The 18444-nt window shown below is 40.5% G+C and overlaps 1 protein-coding gene across 1 annotated transcript; it reads right to left on the bottom strand.

Annotated features, from left to right (window-relative positions):
* Positions 1–1959: 1959 nt before the first annotated feature.
* LOC148019223 (L-tryptophan--pyruvate aminotransferase 1-like) lies at positions 1960–12439 on the bottom strand. Its single transcript, XM_087660782.1, has 5 exons — positions 10991–12439; positions 10446–10746; positions 6450–6733; positions 2822–3171; positions 1960–2728 (listed from the first exon to the last, which is right to left on the bottom strand). Exons 1-5 carry the CDS (start codon positions 11485–11487, stop codon positions 2535–2537), a joined length of 1626 nt encoding a protein of 541 aa, XP_087516908.1. The 5' UTR covers positions 11488–12439; the 3' UTR covers positions 1960–2534.
* Positions 12440–18444: the final 6005 nt, after the last annotated feature.

Raw genomic sequence — 18444 nt, forward strand, 5'->3', positions numbered from 1 at the left:
AAATGATAATGACACTATTCATCCACTAGCTATCCTACTACATATGTTGCCAAAAGGTCTTATGAAAAAGCACATGTGATGATATGGTCTTCCCAATGCTTATTGTGTGAGGGTGCCTAATCCATATCGTCCTACGTCAAAACATGTATGCTAATCCTGGATGTGTAGGCCAAGCACTGTAGCCTCTTCGCAATTGTAGTGGGCTAGCTACTTTCACTCTCATGGATCCCCCTACTCAAGCTCATCTAGAGGGAGTCTAGAGGTTGGCTCTCCCAATCCAAAGGTGCCACTCTTGGATATCAGACTAGTGTACCAACAAATCTAACTACCAAGACTTCCCTTGGAGGCTAATGACATGAATCCTCCTCTAAGGGATATCAAGGAAAGTTGTATCCGGTTGTCCTCTATTGATGGCTAGTTGGCCACCCTCCTAGACAAAGAAGGCACATGGGAGGTACCACCAAGTTTGCATGCCACCTACAACGAGAAGCCCATAGGTGAGAACTTTGTTGCACACATCTCTTGGTTGCACTAGCTGTCTATGAGCAAGTAACCAATCTTGAGGGATTGTTGCATTGATCTCTCTCCCCACCTTTGCTCCTCAATATCATGTAGCTTGTAATAGAGCCTCCCAATCCACCAACCTATAAACACCCTCCAAACCACCTTGATCCCGACTAGCCCACTAGATATGGAAGTGCTCTTCTAAATGCAACTTGTCATGATCTTGGTTTTGTGGGTTCCAAACAACAAGATTTTTGTCAATCTCCTCTAGTATATTGGGGGTTATTGCTCCATGGCCTTACGCAAACATAACAAGTTGCAAACGAATGAAGATCTTAGTGTGTTTGGTGTTGCAATGAAGATCCATCTTAAATATGGTCTCCACTCCCTACTTAGCAAAGTTTTGCACTCCTTAAAACCCTCCTAGAGGAGGGCTTTCCATTTTTGCCTAGCCTACAATGAGGCCTCCGAGCATTAGCTTACCTTTTCAAGGCTCGACTCTATTTCAATGATCCCCAAACCCCCCTTAGAGCAACGATAGATGATGAACTCCCACGCCACCTTAGCATAAGAATCCTTGGACCCATTCAAGCAAACCCATAAGTCCCACATCAAATGGCATAGCTAAACCGCACATGACACTAGTAGGAAGCAATGTACCAAGTTGTTGCCAAAAGAACTTGGTTGACTACTAGGGTCTTGCTCACAAAGGAGAGGCAGACCATACTCCAATAGGTCAACTTCCACTACATGGAGTCAAGCATCAACATGAACTATTGGGTTGCTATGATGTGAAGTCCCACCACGAAACCAAAGGTACCTGACTCTTTCAACTTGCTCACCCATGTAAACACAATTGGATGCCTCGTTTGGTGCTAGAATTTGGATCTATAAGAAAATTGATTGACTTTCGCATATTGATTTTTGCACTTGTATTTGTGTAGAATACTTCTAGTGCCACCCTTACTCTCTCTAGCATCAACTCAACATTCTCGATGTAGAGGGCCGAGTCATTTGCATACTTCAAATCTAGCAACTTTGTCTCAACCCTCACTCATAACCTGAGCCTTTGCAAACTCTGCCCCTCTTCGTCCCTTGATGATCACTCTGCTAGTGGTGGCTGATCTGTATAAATAAACATTCGCATAGGACAATTGGCTTTGCTCCCTAGGTTGGCGATACATCTCTCTTCCATGGTTTCTATCCCCCCTAGGGCAACTTAAGGGCTTGTATTTATTTTGTTTATTGATTTTTAGAAAGCTCCAGCTAGACTACTCTTGAGCACATGTACTTCATTGAAATTTTCTTTCGAGTAATATAATTAGTCACACTTTTTCTTTTTCTTTTGTGTGTGTGTGTGTGTGTGTGTTGTTGTTTGGGGGTGGGGGTGGGGGTGGGGGTGGGGCGGGGTGGGGGCCCGGAAACCGCAGTTTGGAAAAATGCCAAAACCTTTTTTCTCTGCTAAAAGTCATAAAAGATTACTGAAGATTACATGAATTCAGTGGGTTGAAAAACCTCATTACAAAAAGGTGCCTGTGACACCATGTTTTACAGTCTACAGCTGCTGTGCAGACAGTGACAAAGGTTAGCATCGATGGGTCCTAAGGACCACTAGCTATCATAAAGCTCTATATATTTGGTAGTCATTTCATGAACTAATTGTAGCTGAGTTCAATAAAGTGGCCTTGAAAACAGATGAACATTCTCAAATCTCATACAGCCTAGCACTTCAATTATCTGGAGCTTGGAATTCAGCAGGAGGCACCAAACAAAGTTGGATTAGCACAGTGGTTCGTATTCTGATGGAACCATGGAAAAGGCTGTCATGCTATCTAAAAGGCAGATAGAGATCTCCCTAAGAGGGTAGGAAATATGTCCCCACATAAAACTTACAAGGTCTTAGCTGCACATTGCTCATCTTGATGGGACAAGAGGAGACAAAAGACAACAGCCATCCATCCAAGCCCATAAAAAAAGAATGCGGCATCCCCAGTTGCTTGGGTTAAAGTCCCTTGGCAGTGAACTTTTCTCTAGCTACTGGTACAGTCTGTTATATTCTGAAGACGGCTTACGAATAAATCAAATACCTTTTCATGGTCAACCATGCTAATCCTGATATATTCAGAGCTGGAACCAAAATGTATGCCACTTCTTGTCACAATACCATGAGCCTTGAAAAGAGCATGACAATCCTTGTGCTTGAGACAACGCAGCCATGCAAATGCTGCAAATAGACAAACAACAGGTTCTCAGAAACAGCAATTATTTTCTAGATCTGACTTGCAAGACTAAACTTCTAACTGTAATCTAGCATTACCAGGATGAGAACAAGTCTCTTGTGCAAAAAATCTGCAGTATGCAGACAAAAGTTTCTCTACGGAAAAGCAGCTGCTTCCATTGACAGCAGCTAGCAATTTCTTCCATCTTGATTCCATCTGCCAATAACCGAAACTAAAAAAGTTCTGCAGATTGGCTGCATCTTCTGGGCTTCCTAATGTCTGCTTAGGAATGCTGCTGACTCCATCAACCGGTTCAGAATAGCCACTTCTGATGGACTTGATAATCCGGGAAGCTCGAAGTTGGGAGTCTTTGGATACACCTATAGTATTTAACTCAATATACTTGGTCATTCTTTTGGCAACATTTGTATCCCGGACAAGTGCCCACCTACATGTTTGCAAACAAACTGTTTGTAAGGACCGAAGTCATGGAAACAACAGACATAAAGTCAAAGAATGGACCCATTTATACAGCCCCACAGATTGAAACCAGACATCAAAGTAATCACTATTGATGAAGGTGCCAAAATACAATGACAGAAAGGAATTCTTATTTCCACACAATATGCTATACAACATCAGGTCAGCATTGCAATTATACAAATGAAGGGATGGCAATATAAATATCTCGAAATGCTAGAATAGATGCAACATATCTGCATAATCACCAACACGAACACCAAAACCATGCCTGATTTGTGTGCTTTTAAACCAACTGAACTAGTCCCAGTTTTTCAATTTTCCTTGTGTTCTCACCTACTGTGTGCTTGTTGACTGATCTTGATAGCACAAGTAACATGAAACTGCAGATTCTCTGATGCTCTAGGCTTGAGTTCTAGAAAACTGACAAGAGAGTTATTAGCGAGTTAGGACTAGGCAACACTAAAGAATGTCAAATGCAACACACACAGACATGGGCTAGATTTGGATTCAGAGTTCTGCATGAATAAGTGCTCTAGCACTTAGTCAATAAAGTAATCATGCAGCTTTTCATAGCCAAAAGTTTATTTATAAAAGGTGCTAAGCCCCCTCTATAGATGCGTATCTAGATCCAGCCATGCAGTCACCCAGGACCGATATCGGCAAAACCACAATTTTTTGCAAGTGAATTACTTGCATAAAGGAAATGAATTTCAATAAGATGCTTGAGTAAAATGCTTACATTAGAAGCTCTATCCACTTCTACAGCCTGGGACACTTTACAAGTGTGCCCATTTTGATCCTATCTAAGTTTATCAGGTCTCCTACATATGTTGCCTGCATATAAGGAGATATAGCTTGTTCTTTGCTCTACCTAGCAAATTGCATCTGTATGACACCTTATTGACATGGATGTGCACTACACAGGCTGCCAGTGTATCACAGCTTTTGCCATCTGTAGTTCAGTTTCTTTACTTACAGCCTTCATGCCTCACATTTATAGATCCATTCACACTGCTTCCACTCACATCTCTGATGCGGTGTAGAGTATTGATTTCCTTTCAGCAGATGGAGTGTTTTTACTACAATGAAGTGAAGGATTGTGCAGCACACAGAGACTCTACACTGAATGGAGCTGCATTTTCAGCCCCACCCTTTCACAATACACCTATATTCACATGGCTGGAGTTGAATAGCTACCCTGAGCTACTTGCCAATAATAGTGCAGTGAGCTACTTGCCAATGGACAGTACTTGCAGACTGCAGCCAAATTGGTCACAGAGACAGCAATTACAAGCTTAGCGGGAGGACATGTGCATTCCACTTGTACTTGATCATGGAACAAGGTAGAGGACATGGTAAAGGAGAAGTGAGTATACATTCCACTTGACCATGGAACAGCTACTAATGAGAAGCCTCTATTTGTTTGTACCTTGACCTCTACAGTTTCATCAGGCTACAGAGACTACTGCACCTTGGGACCATGCCATTGGCTAGGTTCCTCTACAAGTTTGGAACACAGATCTTTTGGAGTACTTATGTGACAGTCACAACATTTTTCACGTGTGACACGTTTGGTGAAGTGCTTCTGCACCAGCAGTCAGTCATTGAGCCTCCTTTGGCATGATATATTTTGGCATTTCCGATCTGTGTTGTGTTTGGTTGGAGGAGCCACTAACCTCAATATGTGACATGACATGTATAGAGAGGGACGGAGTACTCTGACACAGTCAAAAGACTTCTCCAGCTGTTCTTGGTTCAAATGGTGTTTCCTTTGAGCCTTACACACTAGAATTATGCACACTGCTACAAAGGCAGTCTACATAATCTCTATGGAAGGGGAACAGCAGCAAAGAAGTTCCAAGATTCTGCTGTGCAAGTTCTTTCTCTACAAAACACTTAATAACATGCATGTGCACAACACAACCATTGTGTCACTGCTTTTCTTATCCATGCAATCTTGTTTATTGCTCAATGCTCATGCCTTACATCTAAAGGTCCATTCCCACTGCTTCCCTTCCCATTTCTGACAGTCTTAGAGATCAAGGCTTTGTAACAAACTCATGACTACTTTTTTGAGTGAGAATTGTTGAAAGCACCTCATTGTGCCATGCTTAAGTAATCCAAATAACTCAACGCCACACAGTTCAAGCGGCTCATTCAATCCAAACAACTACTCATTAGTAGCAAGATGCAGGCAATGTCCAGCTGTAACTACAGAGATTGAGATCAGTTAATCATCAAAAGGGTGTTGCATGCAACAGAAGGTGTAGCATAATTCAAGAATGAAGATGGAATAGCAGGTTGGTGTATTTACTAGAACAAAAGCTATTGCATGGTCACATTGGAAAACAAAAATTCAATCCAATGTGATTGCTTCCCGTAAGGTAGAGATTGAGTTTGGGAAATGAGAGAACTAAGATTCTGGCCTTGCTGCCTTTCAAAGCTTGACTTCCCATAAGGTAGAGATTGAGCTTGGAGCAAATTCTGGACACTTCGAGGAGCATTATGAAGTCAAGGCACCTAAAAGCTTTTAGTTTACAGCTTGGAGTTTCACCTCAAAGGCCTTACAGAGGTAGCTGCTGTAAACACTGGAGTTTGATACACATGGCTTGGACATGGAGACATAGAATAACTCACATATACTACTTAATCTATGTTTTGTCACCTTTTGACTCGAATTTACAAAGGTGTAAGTAATTTCAATTGAAATGCTCAATTTGGACAAAAAGATCCAAAAACTGCAGATTTCAAGGCCACCATGAACCAATACTTACCCAGAAAATTTGAACAAAGCCACTGACAACTGGAAGAAGTAGAAATAAGGAGAGTTCAGGCTTACAGACAGAATTTGTGAAAGGTCAACTCAGTATTCAGCCTCACAAAACTGAAGCTTAGAGATGAACCCCCAGACATGTTCCCTCTTACATTAGTTCATTACAAAATATGCTAAAAGAACTTCGGAGATGAGAGAAGGCTAAAATACTCTTCGAGCTTCAGTCTTTTACTGAATGCACATCTCTTGTCCATAGCTGAATCTTACCACTTCGATTCTTTTATCAAATACTTTCAGCTACGAAACAAAGCTAGAAAAACCAAAAGTATGACATCCTTAAGGTGCATACTAAAATTTGGAGCCAAAGAACAAACCATACATTTTATTGCAACACAAACAAGGAGTTCAACTTCTTCATTTCATATAACCAACTCGAATAGATTACGAGCAGAAAAAGAATCTCCACATACCCTATACGTGTGCCAGCATGACCAGTGCCTTTGGACACTGTAAAGAGCATGATGTCATGATCAGCAGCTCTTATGATGGGTGTATAATGGGGCCAATAATATGCCAGATCATGTATGAGTTTTCCTGTTCCATTTACCACGGCAACATGAAGTAAACCATCAGGATTACCTGGGGACGTTACAAACTCTATATAGGGACTAACATGATCCCACATATATTGTAAAGCATCTCCTGCCCACTTATGTAATCCTGATTGAAGGTAATCAGTCATAGGAGGATACGACTGTAATAAGCACAGAACTGTCAGTAATGAGCACAGCACTGTCAAAATACTCCCTCCCTCCCTATCTGAGGTGCGTGTGTGTGTGCATATGTGAGTACAAATAAGTGCAAATAATAGGTCTCTTGGCCTATGTTTAAACAACCTATTCATCCCTCCAGAGAACTCTCTCAAATTTGGCTACTGGGTTAGCCATATGCTTCAGAAACAAGAGTTTTGAAAGGGGCTTCTTGTGTCCGTAAAGACCTAATTCATAACAGGTATAGATACAAATGAAATGGATACTTTTCACTGTTTGTAGGCAAATAAGACATGTCTTAGCCTTCGACAAATGGGACTTTTTTCTTTTTGAAGCATCAAACCTTTTTAAATGGGTGTATTTAGAAAAGCACTACCTTCAAAAATGTTTCAGATGTAAAACGTCAAGTATGATATACTATGGTAACATAAAATACCATACTGAATGGCACCTTAAAAAAATTTTAATGTACAATATGATAAAACTATGTTATTCTCTCCTAAAAGTTACTTACTAGCAAAAAATTTAACCCATCCCAATGTGCGAATACATACAGTATGGTCTAGTATGAACCCTTTCATACATGGTACTGTTGCAATTATGCCTGGAGGAGCCATCACCTGCTGTTCCATCCTGCCACTTGCCACATCATCATCATCTAGAGGTGCTCCTGCCTGCATTTTCTGCACAGCAGTCTGTGTTTACGGCAGCCAGAAGGACAGCTGATATCATCATCTTCTCCGTTATTTGATTAAGATTGGGCTTCATTTCAGCCTGCCAACCTGTGTTTTGCTGCCCTGGAGTCTTCGCCAATATCCTCCTACCTGGAGGACTGTGTTTCACTTGCTCCATTGCTACCCACATCATGAACATTGGTGAACTGCTACTCCCAAGGTCCATCCCTCAGCCCGCTCCCATGAAAGATAGTGGCTGTTGGGCAACTTCTGCTCCTTGAGCTACCCAATTGCATCTCATTCATCATTATTCATTCATTCTCTGAGTTTCTGAGTTTTTGAAATTTTTTGTTGTTGTTGTACCAATTTGTGTTTTCCCTTCAAACACAGTCACCATGACATCATTTACTGCATCATCTGGCCCATAGCTGCTGCTTTTCATCACTGTCAGCTACATTCCACTGCCTCAACATCATCATCAGTGGTTCTGCTGCTCAGTGCACTATGATCCAGTCTCAGAGGATGACACTCCCTCAGTCTGCCCGCCAAAGTCACAAGTGACAAGGGGACGGACCTTTTGGATGCCAAGACAGCATCACTGTGACAGATCCATGACGGAGTGTGTCACTTACATAAGTGACATCACTTCAACAGCTGTCACAATGTGACAGATCTGGGACACATTATGTAATAGGACACCTGTTTGTGATGGGGCTGAGACGGCATTTGTGATGGACTTGTCGAACATGTCCAACATGCTGCTTGTCCACTGACCTGTTTGTGGCAACTTTAAAGGGCTGCATCCAACCTATTTCTGGCTGACCTGTTTGTAAGCATGGATCAACTTTAGCCTTTAAGAGTATATTAACCAATCAATGAGTGAAATTGACAACCCAAATTACCTACATCAAGATTCTCGGTCCTATCCACAGCCAACCCCAGCCCATCTTCTCACCTGTCCACCAGCCAATTCCACAACTATTTCACAGCCAAGCATCCGTCCAGTGCAGCCAGCCCCACAACTTCTCAAGACCCACTTGTGCACAACCAGCCCCACTACTCTCACCACTGCCAGCCCCATGACCTCTACCAGCCCAATTTTGCTAGTAAAATTTAATTAGCTTTCCCTTGAGCTAGCCATAATTTGTATCGTGTTATTAGTATGTACTAGTATCCAATTACACCTTTCTATGTTACTTTGATGCTGCACATTCTGAATTTCAAATTTAAGGTAAAAAATCTGCTAGTTTTTAAAGTTTTTTTTTTAAATGACATCCCAGCCCCCCATCCCCTATTTTTGGCCATCCCCGTCCCCATGCTCTTCACGTCCTAGTCCCTGTTGCCCTCCCCGTCCCCCATCACTTCTGATTATGCCGCTTGCATGTGAGACAATGGTTGTTGGTCATCCTCCGCTCCTTTAGCTCTATATATATCGTATTCCTTCCAGCTATTCACTCATTTAGCATGCATTCTCTCATTGTTTTCTTCCTTTTCTTTTGCATTACTGTCCAACTCCACTATGTTTTGCAACCAACGCTCTTCTAAAGAGTATCACGTGCCTCTTTGGTGAAAATGCTTGGTTTGCATGAACGACATGAATCTAACTCATGATGGCTTAGTCTCCTTCATATTGGGATCCTTTTATGTCATTCAAACTGCTCCTTCATTGGAGGTCCTAATGAGGCATTATGCTCTCAATGTGGAGGATAATGCTCCATCATCTTCTTCTACTTACTTTTCATCTAGAGATCGTTCATCAAAGCCCAACTCTTCTTCCTTTCATATTCCTTCTTCACAAGGTGCTTCTTAGTTGGGGCACTCAGCTGATACGGCTGGCCTCCTCACATCACCTTCGTATGCAACGTACAGAAAGTTGGGGCACAACCTTGCACTAACCAACTGATTCACAAGATGAGAATTCCTCAGCAAGGCCTCCTCACCTGCTTTGATGGAGAATCAGCTCATTCTTAAACTTCCCTTGCTCGAGATCTCCTTATACTAACAAGGAGGGTCAAATTAGGCTCAATTAAAACGAGCCAGGATACAAGAGTACCTCCTTCAATGTATTTATGTCAAAGATCCTCTCAGTAAACCCACCCGAACTACCTAGGTTGATTCTGGCCAAGAATACCTTGTCAAACATAGGGATTCCCTAGACTTCCACTTGTACACTTCCTATACATTGTATAAGAAAAATGTATTATTTGTTAGCTACATCACAAAGATAATCGATAAATGCTTTGTTCCTGTGGCATAGAGCTGGAGGCATCTGAAACTTCCATTTCAATTACCACGCTACCATAGGAGAATACAAGCCATCAATGTTCCCTACTAGAGGACTTTCACCTGACACCTTGTCTTCTTTAATTCATGCACATTGACATATACATTCAAAGAAAAATTGAGCACACAGCATCCAGTGTCAGTATTAGGTGTATAACGGTCAGCTCAATTCCCATGCAGTATTCCATGAATGTGCCTTACAGCTGCAATACAGTTATTCTGTGTTTTTGCATCTATATAATATTGGCTCTGTTCATGTCTATGTCAAATGTATACTTGTACCCAGATCTGCAACATATCTGCTGCAACATTTCTGCCTTGCACACATTTCCTTAAAGGAACATCACACACAGCACAGTTATTTCTGTGTTTTTGCATCTATATAAATATTGGCTCTGTTCATGTCTATGTCAAATGTATTCTCGTACCCAGATCTGCAGCATATCTGCTGCAACATTTCTGCCTTGCACACATTGCCTTGAAGATCACACACAGCACGCCTGAGACAAATGGTTGCAATTTATGTACTATCAGAACTTGTAAGCTAGATATATCAAGAAGCTAGTGTCTCTTTGTATCTTAAAAGTAAATTGCAGAGAGATCCAAAAATGGCATTAAATGAATCACATACTTTACATTGACCAATCAGAGCCACTATAGAGACACTCAACCACATACTAAAGGAGCCCAACGCAGCAGAAACATCCATAATTCTTGGTAGAAAAGACTGCAAACCTACTGAATAAAATGGTGCCGCAGATATCACATCAACTGGTCCTTGATATGTAGAGGAGACTGCATACAATGCAGCATGGATGAGCTGGGAAGATCCAGTGCCAGCTATGATAGTCCGTCCCTCAGTAACTGCATTGCCCACCAGTTTATGCAATAGCTTTATTTCAGATGCCAAAGCTGGCTCTAAGAACCAACAAACAGAATCAGTATTTGAAAAATAGCTCATTCTTTCTCCTCCCAGTAGTACTGTAGCAGTTGCATCTTTATTTGCAGACCAGTAAGTCTCAAACATCTTTGGATCCCCACTGGAAAGAGCATTGATAAGAGAGCTAATTAGGTGTGATGATCGCCCCAAATGACCAGTCAAAGTTAAAGGTGAAAAACACAAATTAGGAGAAACAGCAGACACGGGGGAAGAACCGAAAACAAACGATATTTGAATCCTTTAACATCATCTATTCCGCTCTCAATTATCAAGGTGCATGTGTAATTGAGAGTGCATATGTCATGAACACTATAACACATGAGCAAGTATGGAAAGTGTCTTACTGGTCAAAGTTAATAAGGCAGTCAGTAACAAGCTCAGAGCAGTCCTCTCCTCTGAAGCATGTGTGGCACCTGCATCTTCCAGGACCATGCCCACCGTATTCGAACTCGTACTGGCCTTGGCCAGAACAGGGAAGCTGATGGGATAGTGGCACAGGGGCACGTTGGACCTCGCAATGCATGCAGCCCAATGGATGTTGCTGCTGCTGCTCGATGTGGGGGCGCCATAATTGCCGAACTGAAGCCGGAAAGACAAAGAAGGCCGACAGGAAGAGGGCGTTGAGGGTCACTGAGAAGGCCAACCAGCTGAACGTAGCATGGCCCTGCTTCCTGGAAGAGGGGCAAGGGAAGGAGTGACTGTGCTGTGGGTGGTGGTGATGATGATGATGATGATGAAGATTAGGCTGCTGCTGCTGCTGCTTGGAAGGGATGGATGCTCTGTTGTGAGCGACAGCAGCCTTTGTCCTGAACTGCGGCACGGCTTTGCCACTCACCGCCATGGTGCTCTGCTCTGTTTGTAAGACAGCTCAGTCAAGCATGCTGCTGCACTGGCTAACTATGTACATGCATATACACATATGTTGATGATGATCAGACAACCTTTTGGAAAGGAGAGGCTGCCCACATTCTTTATCTTCCTCCTCCGCCTCCTTCTCCTCCTCCCCTGTTGCCTCCCCCACTCCCCTGACCCTTATCTATGCGGTAAATACAAACTTCTGCTTCTTAGTGGTGCGGTGCAGGCTCCACTCTCTGCACACAGCTGCATGCGTGGAAAGAACCCACAAAAATCATAAAACCCTAATTCTTTTGGGTCCATCAAATTTTTATAAAATGCTCAGAATATGTATCCCATCTTTGCACATCGAGGCGGTCTCAGGGAATGACCAGGAAAATCCATCGGATCTCTCCCACAAAATCTTAAACAATTATTAGTATTGTTATCGGTACATAGGATATATTAGACTGGGACTGATAGACACCATTGTGACTCGTGAGCTCAGCCTCTTCGATGTACCCTCACTACTTAAAATATATTTCTTTTTCTTTTTTCATTATTAAATCTTTTCCTCGGCCTTTAGGCACTTCTGCATTTGCCCGGTTGAGAGAGCTTGAGTTGTCGGGCAAAAGTTGGCTGGAAATGCAGGCATTATTTTGTGTGTGAGAGGAATGAAAAGAAATTGAGGGTTTGTCGAGAGTTTTCTTAGCAGGCGGCACAGAAAAGCACAGACAGGGGCGGAACAGGAGCGACCGGCTGGTGGCTCAACTTGTCCTGGGCTGACTGTGTGTGGGTGTGGGTGTCACTGTGTCTTGCAAAGAACACTTGGTATACGAGAGAGAGAGAGCGAGAGAGAGAGAGTCGACTGTGTCAATGTCTTGCTAAGAGCACTGGATACTCTTTGGGAACACAGTAGTGAGTGAGAGAGAGAGAGAGAGAGAGAAGAGAGTGTGTGTGTGTGTGTGCGCTCCCTGCTCCTTTGCTCATTTTGTTCCACTTTTTGCTAGCTGCCAAATATCTCCCGGCTCCCACCCCATCATGAGACAGTTATTAAAGGACAAGGGCCAATCATCGCCAATGTATTAAAGGCCAATGATTGTGAAGTTGCAGATAATAATATTTCACAAAGCCTACAGCCTACAGGTCTTTTCTTCTTTTTTTTAAACCCTACGAAAAGCTAAGTGAGATCGTATCATGTATCAAAAGTAGAAAGAAAGATTTGCAAAATGAGGACTCTGCCCATTTCATATTTCCAACATAGCTAACTTGAGGGGTTTCACACATTGTGGTTGAAATGCACCTTAAACTACCACACAATTCATGGATGAACATTCTCACGTGAGCAAAAGATATTGGATGTTAAAGGCCAATTGTAAAGTACACTCAAGTCTGAAGAGGAATATATGCATTGTGACCCATTGTGGTAAGTCAAACATACCAAATTATCACCATAGTTTTGTAACTTTTGCCTACAACACACAAAATAAGGTCTCCAGCGATAGCTATATTCTATAAATTTCCCTACAAATAGCTCCTGTGCGTTCCAAACACTCATGAGAAGGCACTCTAAGCACTTTAGTTTCCAAAAGTCTTGGGCTTTTGGTTCCACAGATCTAGACTAGCGTTCCGTGCGCGCTTCCACAAAACGCTAAGCCACTTCACAGAAGCTTTGCTACCTCAAAGCGGCAAGTGAAGTTACTGTACTATCGCACGACAACTTCGCTCAACAATCCATTCCTCATCTTTCTCTCTCCTCTTTTTCCTCCCTCTCTCTCTCCCCCAAATTCCCTATGTCTAATTCTCTCTCTCTCTCTCTCTCTCTCTCTCTTTGCCTTCTATTTTAGTTTATTTTTTCTTCTCCTGGTTCTCTCTCTCTCTCTTTTTTCTCTCCCCGCTTTTCTTCTCTCTCTCTCTCCTTTTATTCTTCCCTCTCTCTCCTCTCTTTTCCTTCTCTCTCCCTCTCCTCTTTTTTCCTTTTTTTTCTTCTTCTTCTCTCTCTCTCTTCATTCTCTTTTTAAATTTTTTCTTTTCTCTCTCTCTTTCTCCTTTTCTTCTCTTTGCACTTTCTCTCTCTCTCTCTCTCTCTCTCTCTCTCTCTCTCTCTCTCTTTTTAAATTTTATCTTTTCTCTCTCTATAATTATCTCTACATGTTCTCTCTCTCTTCTTCTTCTTCTTTCACTTTCTTTCCCCCCCTCAATCTCTCTTAAAGTATGTAAATTTTATATTTTCTCTATATATAATTCTCTCTTTATGTTTATATTCTCTCTCTCTCTCTCTCTCCGCCCTTTTCTCCCCTTTCTCTTAATTTTCTTTTTTTTCTTCTCTCCATCTCTCCCTTTTAAATTTTATATTTTTCTTCTCTCCTCTCTCTTTTAAATTTTATCCTCTCTCTCTCTCTCTCTCTCTCTCTCTCTCTCTCTCTCTCTCTCTCTTTTCTTTTTCTCCCCTTTCTCTTAATTTTCTTTTTTTTCTTCTCTCCATCTCTCCCTTTTAAATTTTATATTTTTCCTCTCTCCTCTCTCTTTTAAATTTTATCCTCTCTCTCTCTCTCTCTCTCAAAAAATATTTAAATTTAAAAAAATCTCTTTTCTCTTTTTTCCCATCTCTCTTCCTCTTTCTTCTTCTTATTTTTCTTCTCTCTCTCTCTCCCCTCTCCTCTCCTTTACTTCTCTCTCCTCTTTTTTTCTTTTTTTCTTCTCTTTAAATTTTTTTCTTTTCTCTTTCTTTTAAATTTTATCTTTCCTCTCTTTATAATTCTCTCTATGTTCAAATTCTCTCTCTTCTTTTAATTTTCTCTCTCTCATTTTCTTCTCTCTTTGTCCCCTCTCTCTCCTCTCTTTTCTTTTTTTCTTTTTCTCTCTCTCTCTCTTGAATTTTAAATTTCCTGTCTCTATAATTCTCTTTCTCTCTGTCCCCCCTCTCTCTCCCTCCCCCTCCTCTTTCTTTTTTGCTCTCTCTCTCTCTCTCTCTCTCTCTCTCCTTATTTTAATTAAAAAGAAAGTTTCTCTTTTCTCTTTTTTCCCATCTCTCTTCCTCTTTTCCTCTTTCTTCTTATTATCTCTCTCTCTCCTCTTTTTTTCTTCTCTTTTTAATTTTTTTTCTTTTCTCTTTCTTTTAAATTTTATGTTTCGTCTCTCTATAATTCTCTCTGTGTTCAAATTCTCTCTCATTTTCTTCTCTTTGTCTCTGTCTCCCCTTTCTCCTCTCTTTTCTTTTTTCTTTTTCTCTCTCTCTTAAATTTTATATTTTTTCTCTCTATAATTCTCTTTCTCTTTGTTTCCCCTCTCTCTTCCTCTCTCTCCTTTTCTTTCTTTTTTGCTCTCTCTCTCTCTCTCTCTCTCTCTCTCTCTCTCTCTCCTTATTTTAATTAAAAAGAAAGTTTCTCTTTTTTTCTTTTCTCTTTCTTTTAAATTTTATCTTTCCTTTCTCTATAATTCTCTCTCTATGTTCAAATTCTTTCTCTATAATTCTTCTTCTTATTTTCTCTCTCTCATTTTCTTCTCTGTGTCTCTCTCCCCCCTTTCTCCTCTCTTTTCCTTTTTTCTTTTCTTCTCTCTCTCTCTTAAATTTTATACTTTTTCTCTTTATAATTCTTTTTCTTTCTTTTAAATTTTATCTTTCCTCTCTCTATAATTCTCTCACTGTGTTCAAATTCTTTCTCTTCTTCTTCTTATTTTCTCTCTCATTTTCTTCTCTCTGTCTCTCCCCCTCTCTCTCCTCTCTTTTTCTTTTTTCTTTTCCTCTCTCTCTCTCTCTCTCTCTCTCTCTCTCTCTTTTAAATTCTCTTTCTCTTTGCTCCCTCTCTCTCTCCCTCCCTCCCTCCCTCCCTCCCTCTCTTCTTTTTTTTTTTTTGAGAGAGAGAGAGAGGGGGAGCAAAGAGAAAGAGAATTTGAGTGAGAGAGAGAGAGAGAGAGAGAGAGAGAGAGAGAGAACCTGGGCCCTACACATGAGAGAGAGGGGGGAGGGGAAGAAAAATGTTTAATTAAAAAAAGACTATTCTCTTTCCTCTTTCTCCCCCTTCTCTATCTATCTTCTTCTTTTTATCATTCTTCTTCTTCTTCTTCTCTCTCTCTCTCTCAAAGTGTGTGAAAAACTATGCTAAAAAAACTTTAAATTAAAAAAACCTTTTAAAATATTTAATTAAAAAAGTTTAAATTGAAAAGTTTAATCTAATTGAGAGAGAGAGAGAGAGAGAGAGAGAGAAAACCTAGGCCCTACACATGAGAGAGAGGGGGGAGGGGAGAAGAATTTAATTAAAAAGGAGATGGGAAAATGAAAGAGAGAGATTATAACTGAGAGAGAGGGGAGCGGGTTTTAATTTAAAAAAGGGATGTGGGGGGGAGAGGGGGGAGGGAGGGGTTTAATAGAAAATCGGAAGGGGAAGAGAAAATGAGATATTGCATATGAGAAAGAGAGGAGGAAAGGGGGTTTTGATTGAAAAAGGGAGGTTTGGAAAAGGGGGTAGGTTCGGGAAGCCCTTTGAAGGTTCGGGGCTTTTCAAACCTATAGCTAAAATAATATAGCAGTAAGATTCTCTCTGTTCCCTCTCTCTCTCCCTCCCTCTCCTCTTCTTTCTTTTTTGTTCTTTGTATATTTCTCTCTCTCTCTCTCTCTCTCTCTCTCTCTCTCTCTCTCTCTCTCTCTCTCCCCTTATTTTAATTAAAAAAATCTATTTTCTCTTTTTTTCCATCTCTTTTCCTCTTTCTTCTTCTTATTCTTATTCTTCTTCTCTCGCTCTCTCTCCCCCCTTTCCTTCTCTCCTTTTTTTTCTTTTTTCTTCTTTTTAAATTTTTTTCTTTTCTCTTTCTTTTAAATTTTATATTTCCTCTCTCTATAATTCTCTCTGTGTTCAAATTCTCTCTTCTTCTTCTTATTTTCTCTCTCTCATTTTCTTCTCTCTCTCTCTGTCCCTTCTCTCTCCTCTCTTTACTTTTTTTCTTTTTCTCTCTTAAATTTTATATTTTATCTCTCTATAATTCTCTTTCTCTCTGTTCCCCTTCTCTCTCCCTCCCTCTCCTCTTCTTTCTTTTTTGCTCTTTGTATATTTCTCTCTCTCTCTCTCTCTCTCTCTCTCTCTCTCTCTCTCTCCTTATTTTAATTAAAAAAAGTTTTTCTTTTTCTTTTTTTCTCTTTCTTTTAAATTTTATCTTTCCTTTCTCTATAATTCTCTCTCTATGTTCAAATTATTTCCCTATAATTCTTCTTCTTATTTTCTCTCTTTTATTTTTTTCTCTCTGTCTCTCTCCCCCCTCTCTCCTCTCTTTTCCTTTTTTATTTTCTTCTCTCTCTCTCTCTCTTAAATTATATATTTTTTATCTCTATAATTTTCTTTCTTTCTTTTAAATTTTATCTTTCCTCTCTCTATAATTCTCTTACTATGTTCAAATTCTCTCTTCTTCTTCTCGTTTTCTCTCTCATTTTCCTCTCTCTCTCTCTCTCTCTCTCTCTCTCTCTCTCTCTCTCTCTCTCTCTCTCTCTCAAATTCTATTTCTATAATTCTCTTTCTCTATGTTTCCACTCTCTCTCCTTCCCTCCCTCTCCTCTTCTTTTTTTTTTTGCTCTCTCTCTCTCTCTCTCATTTTAATTAAAGAAAACGTTTACATTAAAAAGTTTAATATGAGAGAGAGAGAGAGAGAGAACCTAGGCCCTACGCATGAGAGAGAGGAGGAGGGGGAGAAGAAAAATGTTTAATTAAAAAAATATTATTCTCTTTCCTCTTTCTCCCCCTTCTCTCTCTATCTTCTTTTTATCCTTCTTCTCTCTCTCTCTCTCTCTCTCTCTCTCTCTCCTCCTCCTCAAAGTGTATGAAAAACTATGTTCGAAAAACTTTAAATTTAAAAAATAAAATATTTAATTAAAAATCTAAATTAAAAAGCTTAATCTAATTGAGAGAGGGAGAGAGAGAGAGTTTTGATTTAAAAAGAAGTTTGATTTAATTAAAGGAGAGAGAGAGAGAGAGAGAAAGGGAGAGAGGGAGAACCTAGGCCCTACGCATGAGAAAGAGAGGGGGGAGGGGGGGAGGAAGGTTTTAATGAAAAAATGGAAGGGGAAGAGAAAATGAGATATTGCAAGTGAGAAAGAGAGAAGGGGAGGGGGTTTTGATTGAAAAAGGGAGGTTTGGAAAAGGGGGTAGGTTCAAGAAGCCCTCTGGAGGTTCACGGCTTTCCGAAAACCTATAGCCAAAATAATATAGTAGTAAGATATTGCACATGAGAAAGAGAGGAGGGGAGGGGATTTTGATTGAAAAAGGGAGGTTTGGAAAAGGGGGTAGGTTCAGGAAGCCCTCTGGAGGTTCGGGGCTTTCTGAACCTATAGCTAAAATAATATAGCAGTAAGATGTAGGTTCACACAAGGGCAATGGATGGTTTCAAGACGACTTCCAACGAGTCAAAAAACCAACAAGGTCACATGTTGATTTTGAGAAATCGATGTTGGAAGTGGTTGCATTTGCAGCCATTTAGGCTCATAAGGGAGCCGGTTGTCTTGAGTGCAACCAGGCCCAAAAAGCACATGGGATGCGCATGGGGATCGTTACTCATACCCTTTAATTCAATGCCATAAAACCTACATGATATGACCGATGGTTGTGTGCCTCCTCCTCCTCTTCCTACTCTTAAGTCTCCTCTTTTCTATTCTAAGCTAGACATAGTTTCCTTCACTTAAAAAGTTGAGTATATCTATGCTCATTAGCTTGAACTATGTAATGTTCTTAAGCTTTGAGTAATGTGATGTGTAAATTGGTCAAGAATAGTGTGTTGGTCTCCAATAAAAGACCTAGGTGCCTTTCCAATAAATGTAGTGATAAGATTTGGTAGTGTAGCACCATGCAAAACCTCAAAGGAGCTTTACATGTTGATGCATAAGGAGTGTTATTGACTAGTAAACTATAAAAGATGGAGCTATCAATCTTAATTGGATGGGTTGAAATTATCTAAGAGTCAACAATATAAAAGGTAGCAT

Source organism: Lygodium microphyllum, chromosome 20, assembly GCF_053477565.2.
Source record: "Lygodium microphyllum isolate KBCC chromosome 20, Lygodium_microphyllum_v1.1.10, whole genome shotgun sequence".
Classification (NCBI taxonomy): domain Eukaryota; kingdom Viridiplantae; phylum Streptophyta; class Polypodiopsida; order Schizaeales; family Lygodiaceae; genus Lygodium; species Lygodium microphyllum.

What these genes read in the sequence shown, in the direction of transcription:
- LOC148019223 (XM_087660782.1), bottom strand. Translation starts at nt 11,487, where the DNA reads ATGGCGGTGAGTGGCAAAGCCGTGCCGCAGTTCAGGACAAAGGCTGCT. An exon ending in CATGCTGGCACACGTATAGG is followed by an intron (nt 3,172 to 6,449) that starts GTATGTGGAGAT and finishes GCAAACATGTAG; the next exon opens with GTGGGCACTTGTCCGGGATA. An exon ending in AGAGACTTGTTCTCATCCTG is followed by an intron (nt 2,729 to 2,821) that starts GTAATGCTAGAT and finishes GTCTATTTGCAG; the next exon opens with CATTTGCATGGCTGCGTTGT.